Source organism: Manacus candei, unplaced genomic scaffold, assembly GCF_025592945.1.
Source record: "Manacus candei isolate 608988 ecotype Guabito, Panama unplaced genomic scaffold, ASM2559294v1 h1tg000095l, whole genome shotgun sequence".
Taxonomy (NCBI): Eukaryota; Metazoa; Chordata; class Aves; order Passeriformes; family Pipridae; genus Manacus; species Manacus candei.
In genome coordinates, this window is record NW_026138143.1 from 2,385,509 (window position 1) to 2,403,468 (window position 17,960).

The following is a 17,960-nucleotide window of genomic DNA, read 5'->3' on the forward strand; positions in this document are numbered from 1 at the left end:
AATTGTGTTTGACAACATGATTACCTTCAAAAACCTGTTTTTCAAGTGGAAATCCTTCTAAGTTTGATCTGAAAACTGAAATTTAGTTTCTTGCTGCATTGACTATTTATCTTACTTGGAATGGTATTTCTGATAGAACTGAATTTATTTACAAGTTAAAAGAAAAAAGATGTGTTTGGCAAAAGCTAAATTGGTCAGTCAAATCTAACTCCCCTACATAACTACAGATAGTTTTTTTTTTTTTTTTTATTTCTGAGCCTTTCTTAATGTTTTCTTTAAATGCCTTTAAGTCTGCACATGTTTGCTGTTCTGTCTCAAGGCTTGCGTTGTAGCTGCAATATTTTAAAGACACGTGAGTAAAAACTAAAGTGAAAAGTTGGATAGTTTTTTCCTTTCTGATGGTGAAAGATTTTTGAGCTGTCTGCGTGGACAAATGAATCTCCTCCAACATTTCCTTTATTAATGCAAATGCAGTTAGTGTGCCAGTATTTTTTATTTTTTTTTAAAGCACAAGCTGTATGTAGGAAGATGCAACTACTGCACACTTGGTGGAGCTAGAAGGACAGGTTTCTTAGATTTCGTTTAAATTTTTTGTAGATTTTAGATTTTTTTTGGTTTTATTAAATATTTACTGCACCAGACAGAAACATTCTAGCAAAGAAGTAAGTTGGTAGATCTCATGATATCCTTTGTCGTAGTTTGTCATCTAAACCCTCTTCACAGTGAAAAGATCTTTCTGGCATACCTTAAACATACTTACTTCATAGAAGGTAAATATATTACATCATAGTTTGTGCCTGAAACATTGTAAATAGATGTGTGAATATGCTGGTGTGAACAGACCACTTAGGAATTATTTTGATTTAATTTTGGCAGACTAATTTCTGCAGAATTCCTAATCTCCCCTTATGTCCCCACTTATGCTCGTCAATCTGTCAGTACCTAAGAATGACCTGAGTCAGAGGATGCTTGTTTGTGAGGGCAGCTGTTTAGAGTGGACAGCCTGTGTTTGCACTGATTGCCTGCCTTCTTTTGGAAGGTTGAATTGCTGGTGCAGGCCAGAGGTTACCTTCATCTCCTTTATAAGAGGACCTATCTCCTGTATGAAAAAGAAGATAATGATTGTTGCAGAATGTTCCTATTTTAACAGTTTGGGCTTCAAGAACAGAGTGAGGATGTGAGGCAGGGAATACCACTGGTGCTAGGCACGTGCAGCTCTGATATGAAGTAATTGTGTTTTATGTCTAGGAATGGTGTTTCTATGTTTGCTGTAAGCTAACACTGATGTGGACTGCAATGGAAAGGACTGGTCCCTTCTCCTCTTGTTGCAGTTTTTGCGAGTTCTGACATAGAATTGGGTTAGGAACAGATCCTGCTGAAAATAAGCTGTGTTTTGCTTGCTAGATTTCAGGTAAATTCTTTGACTATGGCTGCACAAGTGCTTGTCCTGGCACAAGGAAGGGCTTGGAACAAGCTGCCAGAGTTCAGAGTGGGATTGTTGTATCTTTTATTGGCAGCTTGCATTGGTTTGAGGTGAAGTATCTCTCTTAATTCTGCATAAATGCCAGCAGCTGCCAGAAGATTTCTGGTACAACTGACTGAACCTTCAGTGTCGTGATTGAAGTAGGAATTCTGAAAACTGCTGTTGAATGTCAAGAGAGAAGACTGGGATCCCATCTTTGAGTTATAATGTAAAGCTATACCCTTAAAATGCAGTTGTTGCTGTTTGAAGATGAACTAGGCACCTGTTCAGTTGTAAAAACTGATGATAATCTTAATTGTTCTTTGTTTTTTCTCCTTCTTCCCTCAGATAAAATGAAAGATGGTATCATAGCTAAACTAGCAAATCAAGCTGCAGACTACTATGGTGATGCTTACAAACAGTGTCAATATAAAGATACTTTGCCCAAGGTTAGTAACTCATGGAAATAATGTGGGACCTGTTGTTACTGTGAATAACTATTATTGTTTACAATATACTTGATGAAATACACTTAAAATATATCCTCAAGAAGAGCTGACATATTGCTACATTTAAGGAAAATGAAACTGTAATTTGAAAAAACTGAAAAATTTAGGGTGTAAAAGGTAGTCTGTTTTTTAAAATAAGTAAAATCTTATTACATGAAGTGTGTTTATTTGTAACACATTTCATTAAAGTGAACTTGAAATGTTTATGGTGGTATTTAGGGATGCGTTCTTAGAACTTAATGCCTTACTAAATCTGTTTTCAAACTAACACTTTCTCTTGAGGCTTAATTGGCTTTTAGTCTCAATGTTTTTGTGTGAAATTTGCTCTCATGTTGAGTCTAGCATGAATACAGTGGTGCTGTTCACTTACCTGCTAGTGAAAAACATGATTGGAAGTCAGTGTGTGTCCTCTGTCCTTCTGCCTGCCTCCTCTTCTTTCTCCACCCCAAATCAATCTTGATACTTGTAAATTATCCCATTTAGTCTTGACTGTTTGAATGCTGTTGGTTTTGGAAGAGGTAGAAAGATCTCTTTTTCATGCTCTTAGAATATTTCACACTTAGGTATTATGTTTATGATGATTTCTGAGAGGCAGTGAGGCCACTATTTTATCTTTTGTTGTTGTGTACCTTTCTAAGCAGTAGATGTGCTCCCTGTTCCAGTTGCAAAGTAATCTCTCGATTATTTCAAAGAATATAATAAGGTTTGCTGATTAATACCAGCTCTGAGAACAGTTAATGTTTAGGAGTGTGACATAGAGGTTTATTTGGTGTGTCGAACTCCAGTTGAAAGGCCTCCCAGACAGCTTTCTCTTCCAAATTTACCCTTTTTTAATTTTATTTTTTTTCATCTCTGGGGGAAAACATCACTCTGGTTTTCCAGTGCTCCTTGATTTAAGAAATAAAACAGTAAGGCAAAATCCTTGATCTAAGACCATGTCCCTACTGTGAACTGCAGCATAATGTTTTCTTCATGTCTTTGTTGATACTCCTGCAAAGATAAGTGCGTTTATATAGAAGTCTAAATTGCCTTCCATGTCAGTTGTTATTGGTCCTCTCTAATTGTTCTTTCCTTTCATAACTGTAGAGTTACTTTCTCGATAAGGTCTGCTGCTGTATTAAGTGTAATTACTTTTTTTGATTAAAAAGAAATCAGAAAAACCCAGAGGACCTATCTTTCCACTCACCTCTATTTCTTAAGAGCACTGTCTTGGCTTTGTCTTGGGGTTATTTGGGTGTTTTCTTGCAACTGTCCTTTCTAATACATGCATGCATTTCTAATCTCTGAAGTAAATGTTGTGACTTCATGGCTTGAATTTAAATTGTATTTCATCTACAATAAAGGACAGTAAGAATTTTACAATAGTGGATTAAAAAAAATATTCAATCCATGCAAAGTCACATGGTCTCTGACATTTACCTCTAATGTTTTAACCTATCTAAACCATTAATTGGGTGATTCTAATTTCCTTTTCTTCTTCCTTTTTCTTCCTGCATCCCATGTTGTCTGTGGTGGTTAATGTGGTTGGACTTTCCCCTGGTCAGTATTTTTATTTCCAGGAGGTGTTTCCTGTTCTGGCTGCAAAGCACTGCATTATGCAGGCCAATGCAGAGTATCATCAATCTATTCTGGCAAAGCAGCAGAAGAAATTTGGTGAAGAAATTGGGAGGTTACAGGTGAGTAACTCGCGTTCTTCTCTGAAAAATATGGAAAAGCATCAAATCCTGAAAAGCTAACTCAGAGTTCTAAAATTCAATTAACTAAGAATGAAACATATTCAGAAGTTGCAGAGCATGTTTATCACATGAATCAAATTATTAGCAGCTGCATAGAGGAGAGGTATCTCTGTAGCTTTTATAAAGATGTATTTTAATGATTTTTGGACAGTCTGATAGTGCTTGACTTGTAAATCTATATCTTTACCATTGCATAGGCTTCTTATCTCAGTATAGCTAATATGACAGATTTGTTAATAAATTTTCCTAATTAATATTAGTAAAAAAATTCCCCCAATAATAAAATTCTATCTGGTCTGTACATAACTCCTTTGCTGCAATTCTGATTTAAAGCTGAATAATTTTTGAAAAACATACCAACAGTTCTATTTTTATTCTTAACAGGTTTTTGCCTCTATATCTGGTTTCTAGAGGGACTCTAGTAAGATCTTCTCATGTTTTAAGTACAATAGAGGAAAAATGGCTAAAATTAACTCCTTTCTTCAAGTCCCCTAAAGCTTGAGAAAATAAATATGTGAAGTGGCACTTGGACTGATTTGTAGAATCCGTGTGCAATGTCTATCTATTGGTGTGCAGGAGAGTTGACAGACATATAAGGCTATAAGATGATCATGTTGACATTTTGAAAGTTACTGTTACACTTTTATCAACTGGGTGAAGGTTGGAGCTTGAAACTTCTTTTCATATGCTTGTTATAACAATGAAGTGTCTAAAACTTCTAATAGCAAGTTATTATGTTATGGCTGCATTAGTACATGATATATGAAGCTGTATCTGTTGCTTATTCTTGAGTTTTGAATCTGCCTAGCAGACCTCCTTTTCTAGGACTTTACTGTAATAGAATATTAATGTTTTTTGGGGGTTTTTTTTAGTGCTTACCCTGGACAAGTTTGGCTATATCAAATTTACTGTCATTGTTAAACTGTATAGCAAATTAATTATATCTGTGATTTTTCTTCATGTTGTGTTACGGGAAGTACCCCTTCATGTTGAGTAGTAAAGGTGTGGGTTATTTTTCTTGTTTGTTTTTCGTGAAACCTGAGGGAAAATACTCCCTTATTACTTATTTTAGGACTGCTTCATGAACAGCATGTAGCCACAAGTTAAAACACAAGTGTTGTCTTAACTTATAGCTTACTGAATGTATTAATTATTATATCCTGTTCTCCACAGTGATTAAAATCCTGCTTCTGTATTTAAATTAGAGGTTTAGTACCCTTTTTTTGAGTTTTTGAAAAATTCAGTTACTGTAAAGTAATCTCTCTTTTTATTTTCCACTTTAAAAGGTAGAATAATAATTGATTGAGAGGTGGGGGAGAGATGAATGTGTGGAAGTCAATAAACTAACACGATCCCAGTTTGGAGGCAAGAAACTGGAATGTTTTATTGGACTCACAAGTTCGTATTTAAAGGGTTTAGGATCTACATCTACATATTCAACAGGGGATTGTAACTGTTACAATTTATTACAAACAGGGGGTTTCAGGGGATGACGTAAGCGAAAAACCTGACTTACCCAATTTGGGGTTTTCACAGAGGTGACATCAGGGGAAGATCCAAGTTACATTTCTTGGGGTCTTAGGAATTACCTCGTGGGGGAAAACCCACTTTGTCTTAGGGGGATTACATGAGGGGAACAGGTAACACAGAGGGGGAGATAAAGCACAAAAGGTCTTCTGCACAGGTTTGTTGAGATCAGGGCATGGTTTCTCCAGGCTTGGGCAGGACATTCCAAACCCATGACATCAATGGATCCTTGTCTGGACTCTAGATGGAAGTTTTTTCCCAGTCTCTGTCAACCCAAGGCTTTTGTTTAAACCTAGCAATTTTCTTTTTCTCATATCCAAATTTTTGGAATCCAACATGAATGTAAATTCTTTCAAATTAAAAAGTATGCATAGAGTCATAGAATATGCTGAGTTGGAAGGGACCCATCAGGATCATCAGTTGGCCCTCCTTTGTACACTCTCTAATGGTGTAATATCTTTTTTATATATGCTTTAATGCTGTTTGTTCTCCTCTCGTTTTGTTTCTGGCAAATACTAGTTAGACTGTAGCATTGTATCAAACCAAAACTACTGTTGTGTGGCCTATGGCACAATGGAAAGTGTCAAAAAGTCTCAGCAAACTTCAAATACACTTCACTTCTAATGTAGGTCAGGTTCCACTTCACAATCCCAAGAAGTCTGACTTTTTGAATTGTGAGTTTATGCAAATGTCAACTGAATTGCTTCTTAGTATTTTGGTTTTGCACACTCACAACACAAATGTGAATAAACTGTATGTAGGAAAACTGGATTGGCTGAGCAGACAGGAATGAAGAGACTGCAGACCTTCTGTAGCTTCTGAGCTCAGTGTAGTGGCAGATGTGAAAAGCAGGATTCTGGCCTCTTCATTTGTGGATGTGAGCAAGGCTTGAGGAGCAATTTGCAGTCCCTGCGGAAGCAAGCAAGGGTTTTATGAAACAACATGGAAATGACATGATGACATTTGGATTTTTTGGTGAATAGGTGTTTGAGATATCATTGCCTCTAACTCAGGAGCACTTATTTTGGGTTTTGGGGAGTCACAGTGAGGCTATTGTGAGCTATTAATTTGGTTGCTTTTTATTTGTTTGTTTTTTCCTGATGAGATGATATTTTAATGAGTAAAATATTTTTTCTTTTTGATATGTAAGAGGAGAGAATATTTTCTCAAGGGAATAATAGTATTGATTGTACATGTTGATAGTAGTTGCTTGGCTAACTAGGAAGCTCATCTGTTTTCCTAAGTATATATGAAAGCGAGAAAGAAAAGTTATTATTTTTACTGTATTTTAATTTTTTTTTTTTTAGCATGCAGCAGACTTGGTGAAAACAGTGGCATCTCGCTATGATGAATATATAAATGTTAAAGATCTGGTTGACAAAATCAACCGTGCTCTTGCAGCTGCCAAAAAAGACAATGACTTCATTTACCATGACCGGGTTCCTGACCTGAAAGATTTGGAGTCCATTGGAAAAGCCAGTCTTGTGAAGTCTACTCCAGTTGTTGTACCCCTCAGTCAGAAATTCACTGGTAAGTGAAGTGTGTGGACTGCATGGGTGTATTCATGCTTAATTAGATATTGCTACTTTTGTTCTGTGTTTGGCCCAGCCACCTGTGAGGGTCTGTTCTTTTCTGCTGAATTATGAGAAAACAAGCACTGATAACGAGAACGTCATCCTAGAAGGAAGCATCTTGTATAAACTGAAATTAATTGGGGCCCCACTATTGGCTGACAGCCCTCCAAGGGCATTTAAAAGAGAAAGTGAAGAGGAGGAGGATGAAGTAAGCCCCCAGACTTGTTTAGGAAAGACCCCCTGAAGGTGTAGCACGCAGGCATGGGGAAATTCCAATGTACACGCGTGTGTGCAGAAGAGATACCACTTACATAACAGGGGGAAGGACCAAAGGCCTCTAGCTGGGCCATGCTGGCCACACTTGCTCAGGTGGATGTTACAGGTTAATTGTATAAAAAAGCAGATAGCTCTTGCTGGGAGTGAAATCAGGCTTCACATGGAGGACAACATTGCCTTTTGCGGGGACACCCGCTATGTTGTGAGGCTGCCGACACTCTGAGGATGCAGCTTCTGCTATGGGGAATTCTAGGCTTCGGGGGTAAGTAATACCTGAGTGAGTGGGGAGTTGTACCGAGGGCTTATTTCCCTCCTCTTTGCCTTCAGTTCTCATTTTGTTGACCGCTTCTTTGTAATAAATATTGTTTTGTTTGAGCTTTCAGCAGTGTACTGGTTTCAGTTTCAGCATTCTCCTGGCTACAATGGGTTGTTACCTTGTGAAACATGGGGCCACCAAAGTTCATGTGTCATGTGAAAAAATAAACATTTAATTTTTGAATTCTGTTATGTGTTCAGCAGTGTTCTTGAAGCTGCTGTTTGTCTTCTTCAGTTTCTTGTTGTTGTTCTTGATGATAAATGTAATAAAGCACAGGTTGAAAATTACCTGAAATGTACAATTTTCTTAAAGATATTTCTCAGATTTTCTCAGCAGTTGTATTTTCTGTATTAAACCAAACTTTTTAATTTCAGAAGGAACAGTATCAGTGTTAACTAACCTAGTTGCTGTTCTTCTGTAAAGTTGAAAAATTTCAGTTTGACTGGGCAGCAGAGTTGTGAAAAAATGATTCTTCCCTTTCTCATCTTCTTCCTTTAAAGAAACAAAATTAGAAATAAAGTCTTAAGGAAAATCTGACTTGCAATCCTACAACTGATTTAAATATATTGCCTTTAAATTATTTCCAATGCAAATTCAGTTTTAAAAACTGAAATCTAAAGACCTGTAGAAATAGATTTTTGTTTTTAAGACAAAAAGTGGGGGAGTGAGGAAGAGTATCTTAAACTGTTTAGGTCAGTAATACAACCTGAACAAAAGAACTGTGAAAATGTTTGTGTCCTTTTACTTTCACAGTGCAGCTTGTGTAATTTATACTACTTTAATTGCAGACCTGTTTGAGAAGATGGTTCCATTGCAAGTGCAGCAGTCTGTGAGTGTTTATAACCAGAGGAAGGCAGATCTGGTAAACAGGTCAATAGCCCAGATGAGAGAAGCCACAAATCTGGCAAATGGGTAAGTATGGCCTCTTGTTAAATTTCTCAAGAGGAGTCATGGAACAGCTTATATGCACTGTTTGCCTTGCAGCCTGCAGGTACCCAGATTACAGCAGTGGGTTTTTTTCATTATTGTGTGGCAGACTGGCCAACTTAAAAAATTGAAGTGGTATTTAGAACTACTTTTTTGTAGGTGTTAAAATTGAAAGCTTATTAAAGTAGCATTTATTGTTCTTCAATATTTCCTCATTTTTTAGGAGTCCAACATTTGCTTAGAAAAAGTTCCAGTACCATTAATCTAGAATGATTTTCATATTCCAATGGTCAGCTTGTATTAATTGTGTTGTATCAGTTACTGAATACATTATGTTTCCCCCCCCCCAAATTTTGTTCTTTAAAAAAAAATAAACATTAAAAAATTATCTCAAGCTGATAGATAGGAATGTAACTCAAGGAAGTTGTTTCTTTTATCTACCAGACAGTTACTACTTAATATGTGTGCCATGTTTAAGTACTAAAAGACTAGGATTTCTTTAGTTTTTTAAGAGCTTTGAAACATATATTTAGTGAGGTGTACGCTAGTAATAAATGTAGTGTTTTCAGTTTGAAATTTCAGCCTAAAAGTACATTACACTTTGTTTCCATTATAATTGACTGTGTGATTGATTGTTTGGATAGCACTGTGGTTGTCTGGATAAAACTACAAACAATTTCTTTATTTAACATGTTGACTTTTTCAGTGTGTTGGCTTCCCTCAATCTTCCTGCTGCTATCGAAGATGTGTCTGGTGATACTGTTCCTCAGTCTATTTTGAACAAGTCTAAGTCTGTGATTGAACAGGGAGGAATTCAGACTATTGATCAGCTGATCAAAGATCTGCCCGAACTGCTGCAAAGGAACAAAGAAATTTTAGATGAAGTAAGCACTTGATCTTGAAAAACATCACCACTGAATGTTTTTCTTTAAATGATAATAGAAAAAAAATACACAATTATCCAAATGCTTGTTAATAGTACTTTAAAAATATGCTATTTTAGTGTTCAGTCCATACAAAAACTGTGCTGTCACATGTGGATGTTTCCTTACAAGTATTTTGCTTTTAAAATTGTTGGGTGGGAGGGGGAAAGCATTGGGAAAGCATTCTAAAGAAATTTGGGTGATTTTTGTGCCTTTCATACCTGTTTTTTATTTGTTAAATTAAATTTATAAAGGATTTATAAATTTATAAAGCGTTTTTTTGTTTTCTACACTAGCTGCATATTTTGAAGCTATTTCATGTTTAAAACTGCTTATAATGCTTGTAACATTTTACTCTTGTAGTCTTTGAGATTATTAGATGAAGAAGAAACTACAGACAACGACCTGCGAACAAAATTCAAGGAGCGCTGGCAGAGAACGCCATCCAATGAACTCTATAAATCTTTAAGGGCAGGTAAAGTTCATGTTTCATGCTTTGGGTTTTGGGGATCCTCTAAAGGTGTCTATAGTGTAAATTAAAGTAGTTTTCAATGCTCTGGTAATAAGGTTATGCCAAAATATTCTTATTGCAGTCTGTGCCATTATTTGGAGTTGAGAGATGTGATAGCAGTGCATTTGGTGCTGCTTTTTCACCCTTGGCATGTACATGCATGCTTAAGTTTCAGAAAGCATATGTAGTAAAAAATGACTGTCCTAAGGATCTGATTGCAGTTACCTCTTAAATACCTCTTAAATAAATTTTTCTTTGTATATTAACATTTTATTTTTTTTTATTTCCCATCAACGTGGTTTTGTCTCTTTAATGTGGTGTTTTCTTTTGTTTTGTTTTTTTCCCCCAGCAGTTAGTCAAACTACTTAGGACCATCACTATAGCATGTTTTATGTGTGCCTAATATATGTTGTTTTTTGAAGCTAGTAAGGATACCACTGCCTCAGTTGAGCAAAGTTACGGGGGTTTAAATCTGGGGTGTAGTTCAAACCAGTGTTCATTCTTTTCTGTGCTTCACTGGAGAATTACTATAGGTGCTTTGTTTATACCCTATTTAAAACATAACTTAGAAGCTTATGTTTTATAAAAGTCTTAGTAAATAACTTTATAAATGTACAGGCTCATAAAAATATACGAAGACTTGCTGAAAAGCATGAAAACCGCTCAGGTGCAAAACTTGGATTAAAACAAGTTTAGAAATGATATAAACACCCTTTTTTGTCCTCCCATCCCCAGAGGGAGCCAATTACCACAATATTATGAACAGAGCTATGCAAGCAGATGGGCAGGTTAAAGAGCGCTATCAGTCTCACCGGGATACGATTGCACTTCTGTGTAAGCCAGAGGCAGAACTCAACGCAGCCATTCCTTCTGCCAACCCAGCAAAAACATTACAAGGAAATGAGGTAAAGCACTGGAATTTCTCTATTTTGAAAAGAAGTGCTACTCGTCTGACAAAGTAAACTTACATGAATTGGTGTGGAAGCTGATCCTTAGTTGCTCTTATTTCTGTCACATTTGATACAGGTGGAACTAACATTTGGAAAAGAAATTGTCTTTATGTTTAAAATCTGCTTGAGTATATTTTGTTATACTTAGTGTGAACAAAGTCAATTGGCATAGACAACAAGACTGGTTGACTATTATAAATGGAGCAATCTTTGAATATTTGTATGTATGGAGATGGGGTGTAGTGTTTGGGTTCTTGGGACAGGTAAGCAATCTAAGATATGGCTCAGTGTTTTAAAGTACTAGGCAATTTCACCAACTTGCTTTCCAAGAAATTAATGGCTCATCTACAGCAATATTCTTATTTTTCTCATAGTGATTTGAAGTCAGTGGGTTTGACTGCCATTTTAGAATATCCTGTTTGAAGGTATCTGATCAGCTTAAAAAAGAATTAAACGTTTTGTAGTAATTCAACGTTATTAGTGAAAGCAAACCTCTAGATGAGAATATAGCTTGAGAAATGCTTGAAGATCTTTGTTTTGTTGTATTTTGTCCTGGTTTGTGATCTTAAATGCATTCATAAAGGAATAGTCGTGCAGGACAATGAGGAATGCAAGATGGAAACAAGTAGTAGAGTATACTTCCGTAATAATTCCTCTAAACCTGCTAACTTCTGACAATTTTCATTGCCTAGGTTGTTAATGTCTTAAGAACTTTGCTGGCCAATCTGGATGAAGTTAAGAAGGAGAGAGAACAGCTGGAAAATGATCTGAAATCCGTAAATTTTGACATGACAAGCAAATTCCTTACTGCACTTGCACAGGATGGTGCAATAAATGAGGAGGCTATCTCTGTGACTGAGTTGGACAGAATCTATGGGAGTTACACACAGAAAGTGCAAGAGTCTCTGAAAAAACAGGAAGAACTTCTCAAAAACATTCAGGTACGACACTTTACATGTTTTCCATCCTCTTAAACTAAGAGTAATGATACTTCTACCTCTGTAGTACTTGAGAAATCTCACTTTGCTTTCTCCTCTCTTTTGCTTGTTCTTGTGTCATGTGCCAGTTGATACTCCTTTACTCCTTGATCACTGATAAATACAGGGATGTCTGTGTTCACTGAAAAATAATAAGAATTTTTAGTAGATACTCCCAGAGCTCCACTGTAAATTCTCTTGGACCTTTTTTTGGCCTGGTTCTGCAGAAGGTTTTGTCCTTGAAAGAAGCTTAACTGGAGAATTTAGAAGTTTTTGGGTTTGTTTTGGTTTTTCCCTTCATTCATACTTCTTTCTGGTATAATAGGAGACCTGTCCATACTGTCTACTAGAAAATGTTTTGCATCTCTGAAGTATATTTTGGTTTATTCCTAATTGCTGTTTACAATATGCTTGACTTCCAGCATGTGCAAAACTCATCAAAGTAAAACTAAATAGAATTTCCTGAAGTTTATTTATAAATTCAGTCTTAATTTGTCAGTAAAACTAGAGGCAGGTACCTGAAACACCTAGCAAAAGAGAGTCTTAGTGCTTGGAGAAATTACAATAGCAGCTTGAGTAATGATGGAGACTTTTTACAGTAGGGAAAATTTTTTTTTAAATGACCATGTGCACCATGTTTATCAAGGATTTAATATTTGAATATCTTTTAACACAATATACTTATGACATCTTGATGGATATTACTTTAATTTTTTAATGTCCTGGAGTTCAAGTTTGTCTGCTTCTGGCAGCTGGAGTAGTCTTTTTAAGTTTGCTTGTTTGTTTATTTTCCCAAAAGAAATGAGATGTAGGTAGGTGATCCTTCTGTGAGTTTTCCTCTTTCCTGTCCTTCGAATAGCTTGCCAATGTCAACCAAATTTGAAATAATACTTCTTAAAAATCCTAACTTTCAGTATGATTTTATGAATATCAATGTAGGCTAGTACAGGAGAGAGCCTAATTAGTATAGCCTCCGAAAGAGTCTGCAGGATGAACTTCAGAATTATTAAAGGCAGCCCACAACAGAACAGATAATTAACTGGTGTCTACTGACAGTGAGTTAACATTTGTACAGTTCTGGAAGATATATTATAATAGCCACTGTGCTTAGCAGATGACAAGTATTGACGTACGGTGTGTGGATGGAAGGTGAGGAAAAGCAGGTATTGAGGAAAACAGGTAGAAGCAATGAATAAGAGGAAAAACAAGATAAAACACGCAGAATCTTACATGGAACTAGCTTGCATTATTTTCACTGCTTATTTTTTTTTCTTCTTTCAAGAATGCACATCAAGATTTTTCAAAGATGAAACAATCAAACAACGAATCTAATTTAAGAGAAGAAGTTTTGAAGAACTTGGCTATAGCAAATGACAACTTTGTGGAACTTGTAGCCAATTTAAAAGAAGGCACGAAGGTATGGTGATGCTTAAGGGATTGGAAGGATTGTTGTTTTTTTTTTAATTTACACAATGAGATGTGAATCAAAAATAATAACAAAATTTAGAGATCTGCTAGCTGAGAGATATGTTTTTGAGGATTTTACTGCTGAAGTGAGTTGCTTGAATTTTGATTGTTTCAACAGCTGTTCCTATCTGAAAAGTAAGCTTTTCTGAGCAATAGGAAAAGTTGTTAATTACAGCTGAGTAAAGGATGTTGAAGCACCCAGGTGAGCCATTTTATCCAAGAAATTCATTAATCTGTTCTCTCATGGTATTTGATCACCTTATCAAATTTGTGGTTTGTATGTTGATACTGCATACATGAGGGGCTTCTGGAAGGTGTCTTACTGCTTCTATATTAAGTTTACTGCTTCTGTATTAAGTATTTTTTTCTGGTTTATTGATAACTCACTAAAGGAAAAAAACCCCAACCTCTGAGATATCAATACAAATGAAATGCATGAAACTGAGAGCAGTAAAATTAAAAGAAAAAGAAAAAAAAATCCTTTACAAAAATAAATAATTCATCATCAGAAGTGATCTAGTTTTTCTCTGGTCTCAATACGTTTTTATAGTTGTCTTAAACTATTTTTATATTTACACACAAATACACACACATAAACCCCCACAATAGTATGATGTTACAGGGATGGGCAACAACTGACTAATTTTGGTTTTGAAAAGCCTTATAGAATGCACTAGTAAACTATTGGACTGGCAGGTTCTTGGCACTGTCATAATACAGCACTCATAACTGGATCAATATGTAGAAGGACGCTAGCACGGAATCTGAAGGTGTTGATTGAGCTTGTTGGATTTTTGTTTTTTTCTTTACTAGTTTTACAATGAGCTGACAGAAATCCTGCTGAAATTCCAAAACAAGTGCAGTGACATTGTCTTTGCTCGCAAGACTGAAAGAGATGAACTGCTCAAGTAAGATTTCAATGCGTTGTTTAAAAGCATTGCAGAAATGGTTAAGTATTTATCAGAAATTAATCTTTGGGGATATATTTATTATGGTACTTGATGAAATGAGAAGGAAGAACAGGTATGTTAAGACTCTCAACTCTTCTTTGCTTTTATGCTAACCCTACTCTTCCCTCCCCTGAAAAACAAGAACAATGATAGGAGAAATAAATAGGGAAATCTTTGAAGTCTGTTGTGATTTTCCTGTGTACAGTTCAGCATGAATCTGTTTCATGTTATGATTTCACTCTTGGGGTTTTTTTGGCATGTATGTTTCAGTCATTTTATTTTATTCTTTCCTTTGAGGAAAGATTTCTGCACCCTGCTCCTGCTGTCCATTTTAGTTTGAGAAATTAGATAAATGCTTCATCATATGATTGCCTTTCATGTGTCCAGTGTGATGGGGGGAAAACTGTTCTACACTGATATTCCACTTCTGCTCTGTAGTCTGATCTTGTCTGGTCTGGTTTTTTATCATTGTTTAGATATGTGGGTTGCCTACACTGCTGGGGAGAGCAGCAGATTTTGTCCTTCTAATGAGGAAAAGTATTTGTTGTTGTCCCCCATATGCGATCTGGCCTAGTATAGTGTGTTTCAGATGTGATTTTTGGGCTCTCCTCTTAAGAGGAAAGCACAACTGAAAAGGTTTGCCTTTTACTTAGTGTTCTTTAGCAGAGCACATAGTCTTTTATAAAAAGAGCTAGTTGTTACTAAAATTTTAATTGGTGAAACTGCAGTTGTTCTATGCATGTACCATGTCATGAATGGGATGCTCAGCCCTCAATTTTTACCTTTCCTAACTTGATCCTTTGTAGAACTGTTCTTTTTCATTTGGGCATTGTGCTTGTAAATGAATTCTTAATTACAACCCCTTCTGCCTCTCTTTGGCTTCACACATTCATGTAATTTGGAAGCTGAAGGCTGCCTAACCAAGGCATAGGTCTGAATATCTCACATCTCCATGTTCAGTGTCAAAGTTGTAGGATTAGTGTTGACAACATTCAGCTGAGTCTTTCCATGATATATTTTACTGCCTCATGTTAACTGTTCAGTTACATGAAACTCAGTCACAGTTAGGGGCAATGATCACATTTGGGATATGTGTAGTGTGCTTCTACAAAATGTGTTTCTTAGTGCACCCAACCCACAGCTTGAGGGAATTAAATGTATGTTTTGCCTCTTCTCCCTGCCCTCTTCCCTCCCAACTACAATAAAAATGTTGATTGTGGGTTGCATCTTAGTGGAAATAAATTTCTTTAGGGAGTTTCTCATTTAGAACTTCAGTGTGGGGTTTTTTTCCCCCCACCATAATGATTGCCCGTTGGAGGATCAGTTGTAATAGTGTTTTAAGCTTCATGTTTAATGCAGTTGGTCACTCTGTGGTCAAAATATACTTCACTCTGAAAGGCACCTGTGTTCTGTAAGACATTGGTCTTGTCTTTTAAAATCACATTGCAAATTACTACTTACATCCCTTGTGCCATCTAAGATATTAGGTTTTGGGTTTTTAGTTTCTGTTTAATATGGTGTTGAATACTTGCTTCACTATCTACAAGAAATAGCTTCAGATATACATACACATATATAACAGAATATCAGGACAGTATTTCCAGCTTTGTCCTCATCATTCCTTTTTGCTGTCAGGGTAATGATGAGGACAGTTTTCTTGGAGTTTTTATTTCAGTTTTGGGTTTTTCTATGAAGTTTCTGCAAAAGTGGCCAGTGTTGTTCTTTGGAGCTCACCTTTGCTGCTATGTAATAGGATCCTGTATTTTGTTGCTAACTAGACTGTATACATTTGTCAGTCTTCTCTTTATTCTGTTTCACAGTGCCAGCTATCAAGTTCTAGCTGTTACATACTGCTCACAGATATTTTTATGCAAAATTTTCTGAAATTTTAAATGCTTCTTTAAGTCTCTCTGAAGAATCTGCCCCATCTCAAATACTGAATCATTGTATTGAGATTTGCATTCCTCTTAGAACTGCTTCCTTGCAGTTTTCATGACAAGTGAAGTGCAAAATTATGCTGTCTAATGGCAGCTTGTAGTACAACATGACACCAAAGCCTCCCAGTATCTTACCCAAAGTAAGATATGAAAAGTAACTTACCAAGGCTTATTCCAACACCAGAGGTAACAGAATAGAGAACTTGAAAGCTCATATGCTGAGCCATCCAAGTTTTTTTCAGGTTTTTTTTTGATAGTTACATTTACTCAGATATAAATGATATGCAGTTTTTCATGTGCATTTTTTTTTTTTACTCTTCTGTTATCCTTTTCCATAGACATGAGGTTTCCTTAGCTTCTCTGGAAAGCTTCCAAGTTGCTAAATGTTCTGATGATCCTGTAATTTCTGTTCCCAAAGCTTTTGGCTAATTCCGTGATCTATACCTAGTATTGAGTTACAACATAAAGACATTATTGAAAATAAATCTAACAGTTAATCAGAGGGTTGGCTAGAGGGTAGTTTCTGTGGAAGTGATTTAGACTCCAGATTTAGTTTGAACTAGCTCAGTGATCATGCTTTAAATATTAGATTTACTCTGTTGCATCTTTTTGGCTTAGCTTGCTGAAACCCATAACAAACAATGCTTAAACTAAGCTGTATGTTTGCTGGTTTCTTTTTAATAGAGATTTGCAGCAAAGCATTGCTAGAGAACCCAGTGCTCCCTCTATTCCCCTGCCTACATATCAGACCACATCAGCAGGAGGAAGTAAGCCAGCAGCATCGACTCCTACTCCAGCACCAAGAACCATGGTGGTAAATATATGCTATGGAATTAGTGGGTTGAAAGTAGAAGGTCCATACTTTAGAACTCTAAACTGTTCTATAATTTGCTTATATCACTCCTCAACATAGTGGTGTAGTTGGAAATGTGTTGAAGTGAAATAGAGGGCAAAATTAAAGACTTTGCAGAGAGGTATATTATGTGTATTATTGGGGTTAATAATTTATAGATTTGAAATGAAAAGCTTATTGCCTTTTAGATGCTTTGCATTATTATCTGTATAGACCAAATATAGAATGTCTGTTTAAAAGGAAAATAAAAATCAACTAATCATATAACCACAGCTTTTGATTCCAAGACTTACATAAAGAAGCTCCAACTTAATTCACTTTCTCTTGTTAGGGGACTAAACCACAGCCACCAGCACGGCCACCACCACCAGTGATTTCAGAGACAAGCAGTTCCTCTTCTGCATCAGCACCCCCTGGAGCACCTGCAGCTCCTGCTGCTGCTCCTGTTCCTACTCCAGGAGCCAGTGCACCTGCAGCAAGCACTGCACCTTCACAGGCACAGGGACCTCCTTACCCAACTTATCCCGGTTACCCAGGGTAAGCTATGGGAGTACCTAAGCAGTTTTTCATTATCCTGTTATTTAAAAGCACTTTTTTCTTGAAATTTTAAAATTAGTTATTGTTCCAGTTGAAGATATGTTTAGTGTTTGAGGCAAGAAGATTTTTTTTTTTTTAATTTTAGTTTTAATCATGTAACTCTTGTAGGAATCATTTGCTGGTACCTTTTGTGGGAGGGTTCATTTCAAGTTTTTACAGCTTTTTTTAAAGAAGGAAGGTAGGACTGCAGTTCTTTAACTGTGGTTTCTTGACTATTGCCAACCCTTGCTTAATCAGTTGGTGGTGTTTATCTCAAAAGTGTTGGCATATCTAATTTTTCAAATCTTAGTATCATGCCTAATTTGATGAAAAATACACAGAAAATTCCACTTGAGTAGTGTGCTTTCTTCTGATGCCTTTTTCCATCTTCCTGGTGTTATCCCAAGGAATTTAAGGTAGCTGTGGTCTTCTTCAGTAGCAGGCTCAGCAAATGTTAAAATACACACAATGTTATTAAATAGAAGAGAA

General features: G+C 36.2%; 1 protein-coding gene across 2 annotated transcripts in view; it reads left to right on the forward strand.

Moving 5' to 3' along the window:
* Positions 1–17,960, forward strand: part of PDCD6IP (programmed cell death 6 interacting protein) — a 35,481-nt gene that overhangs the window by 14,203 nt on the left and 3,318 nt on the right. The window contains exons 6-17 of one of the 2 annotated variants that reach the window (XM_051768495.1): positions 1,811–1,911; positions 3,516–3,647; positions 6,542–6,764; positions 8,189–8,312; positions 9,034–9,211; positions 9,614–9,725; positions 10,497–10,666; positions 11,404–11,652; positions 12,971–13,105; positions 13,969–14,063; positions 16,727–16,856; positions 17,227–17,432. In XM_051768495.1, coding sequence (XP_051624455.1) covers positions 1,811–1,911; positions 3,516–3,647; positions 6,542–6,764; positions 8,189–8,312; positions 9,034–9,211; positions 9,614–9,725; positions 10,497–10,666; positions 11,404–11,652; positions 12,971–13,105; positions 13,969–14,063; positions 16,727–16,856; positions 17,227–17,432 — 1,855 coding nt within the window. The remainder of the gene's footprint in view (positions 1–1,810; positions 1,912–3,515; positions 3,648–6,541; positions 6,765–8,188; positions 8,313–9,033; positions 9,212–9,613; positions 9,726–10,496; positions 10,667–11,403; positions 11,653–12,970; positions 13,106–13,968; positions 14,064–16,726; positions 16,857–17,226; positions 17,433–17,960) is intronic. The other variant, XM_051768496.1, reaches the window with a different exon arrangement.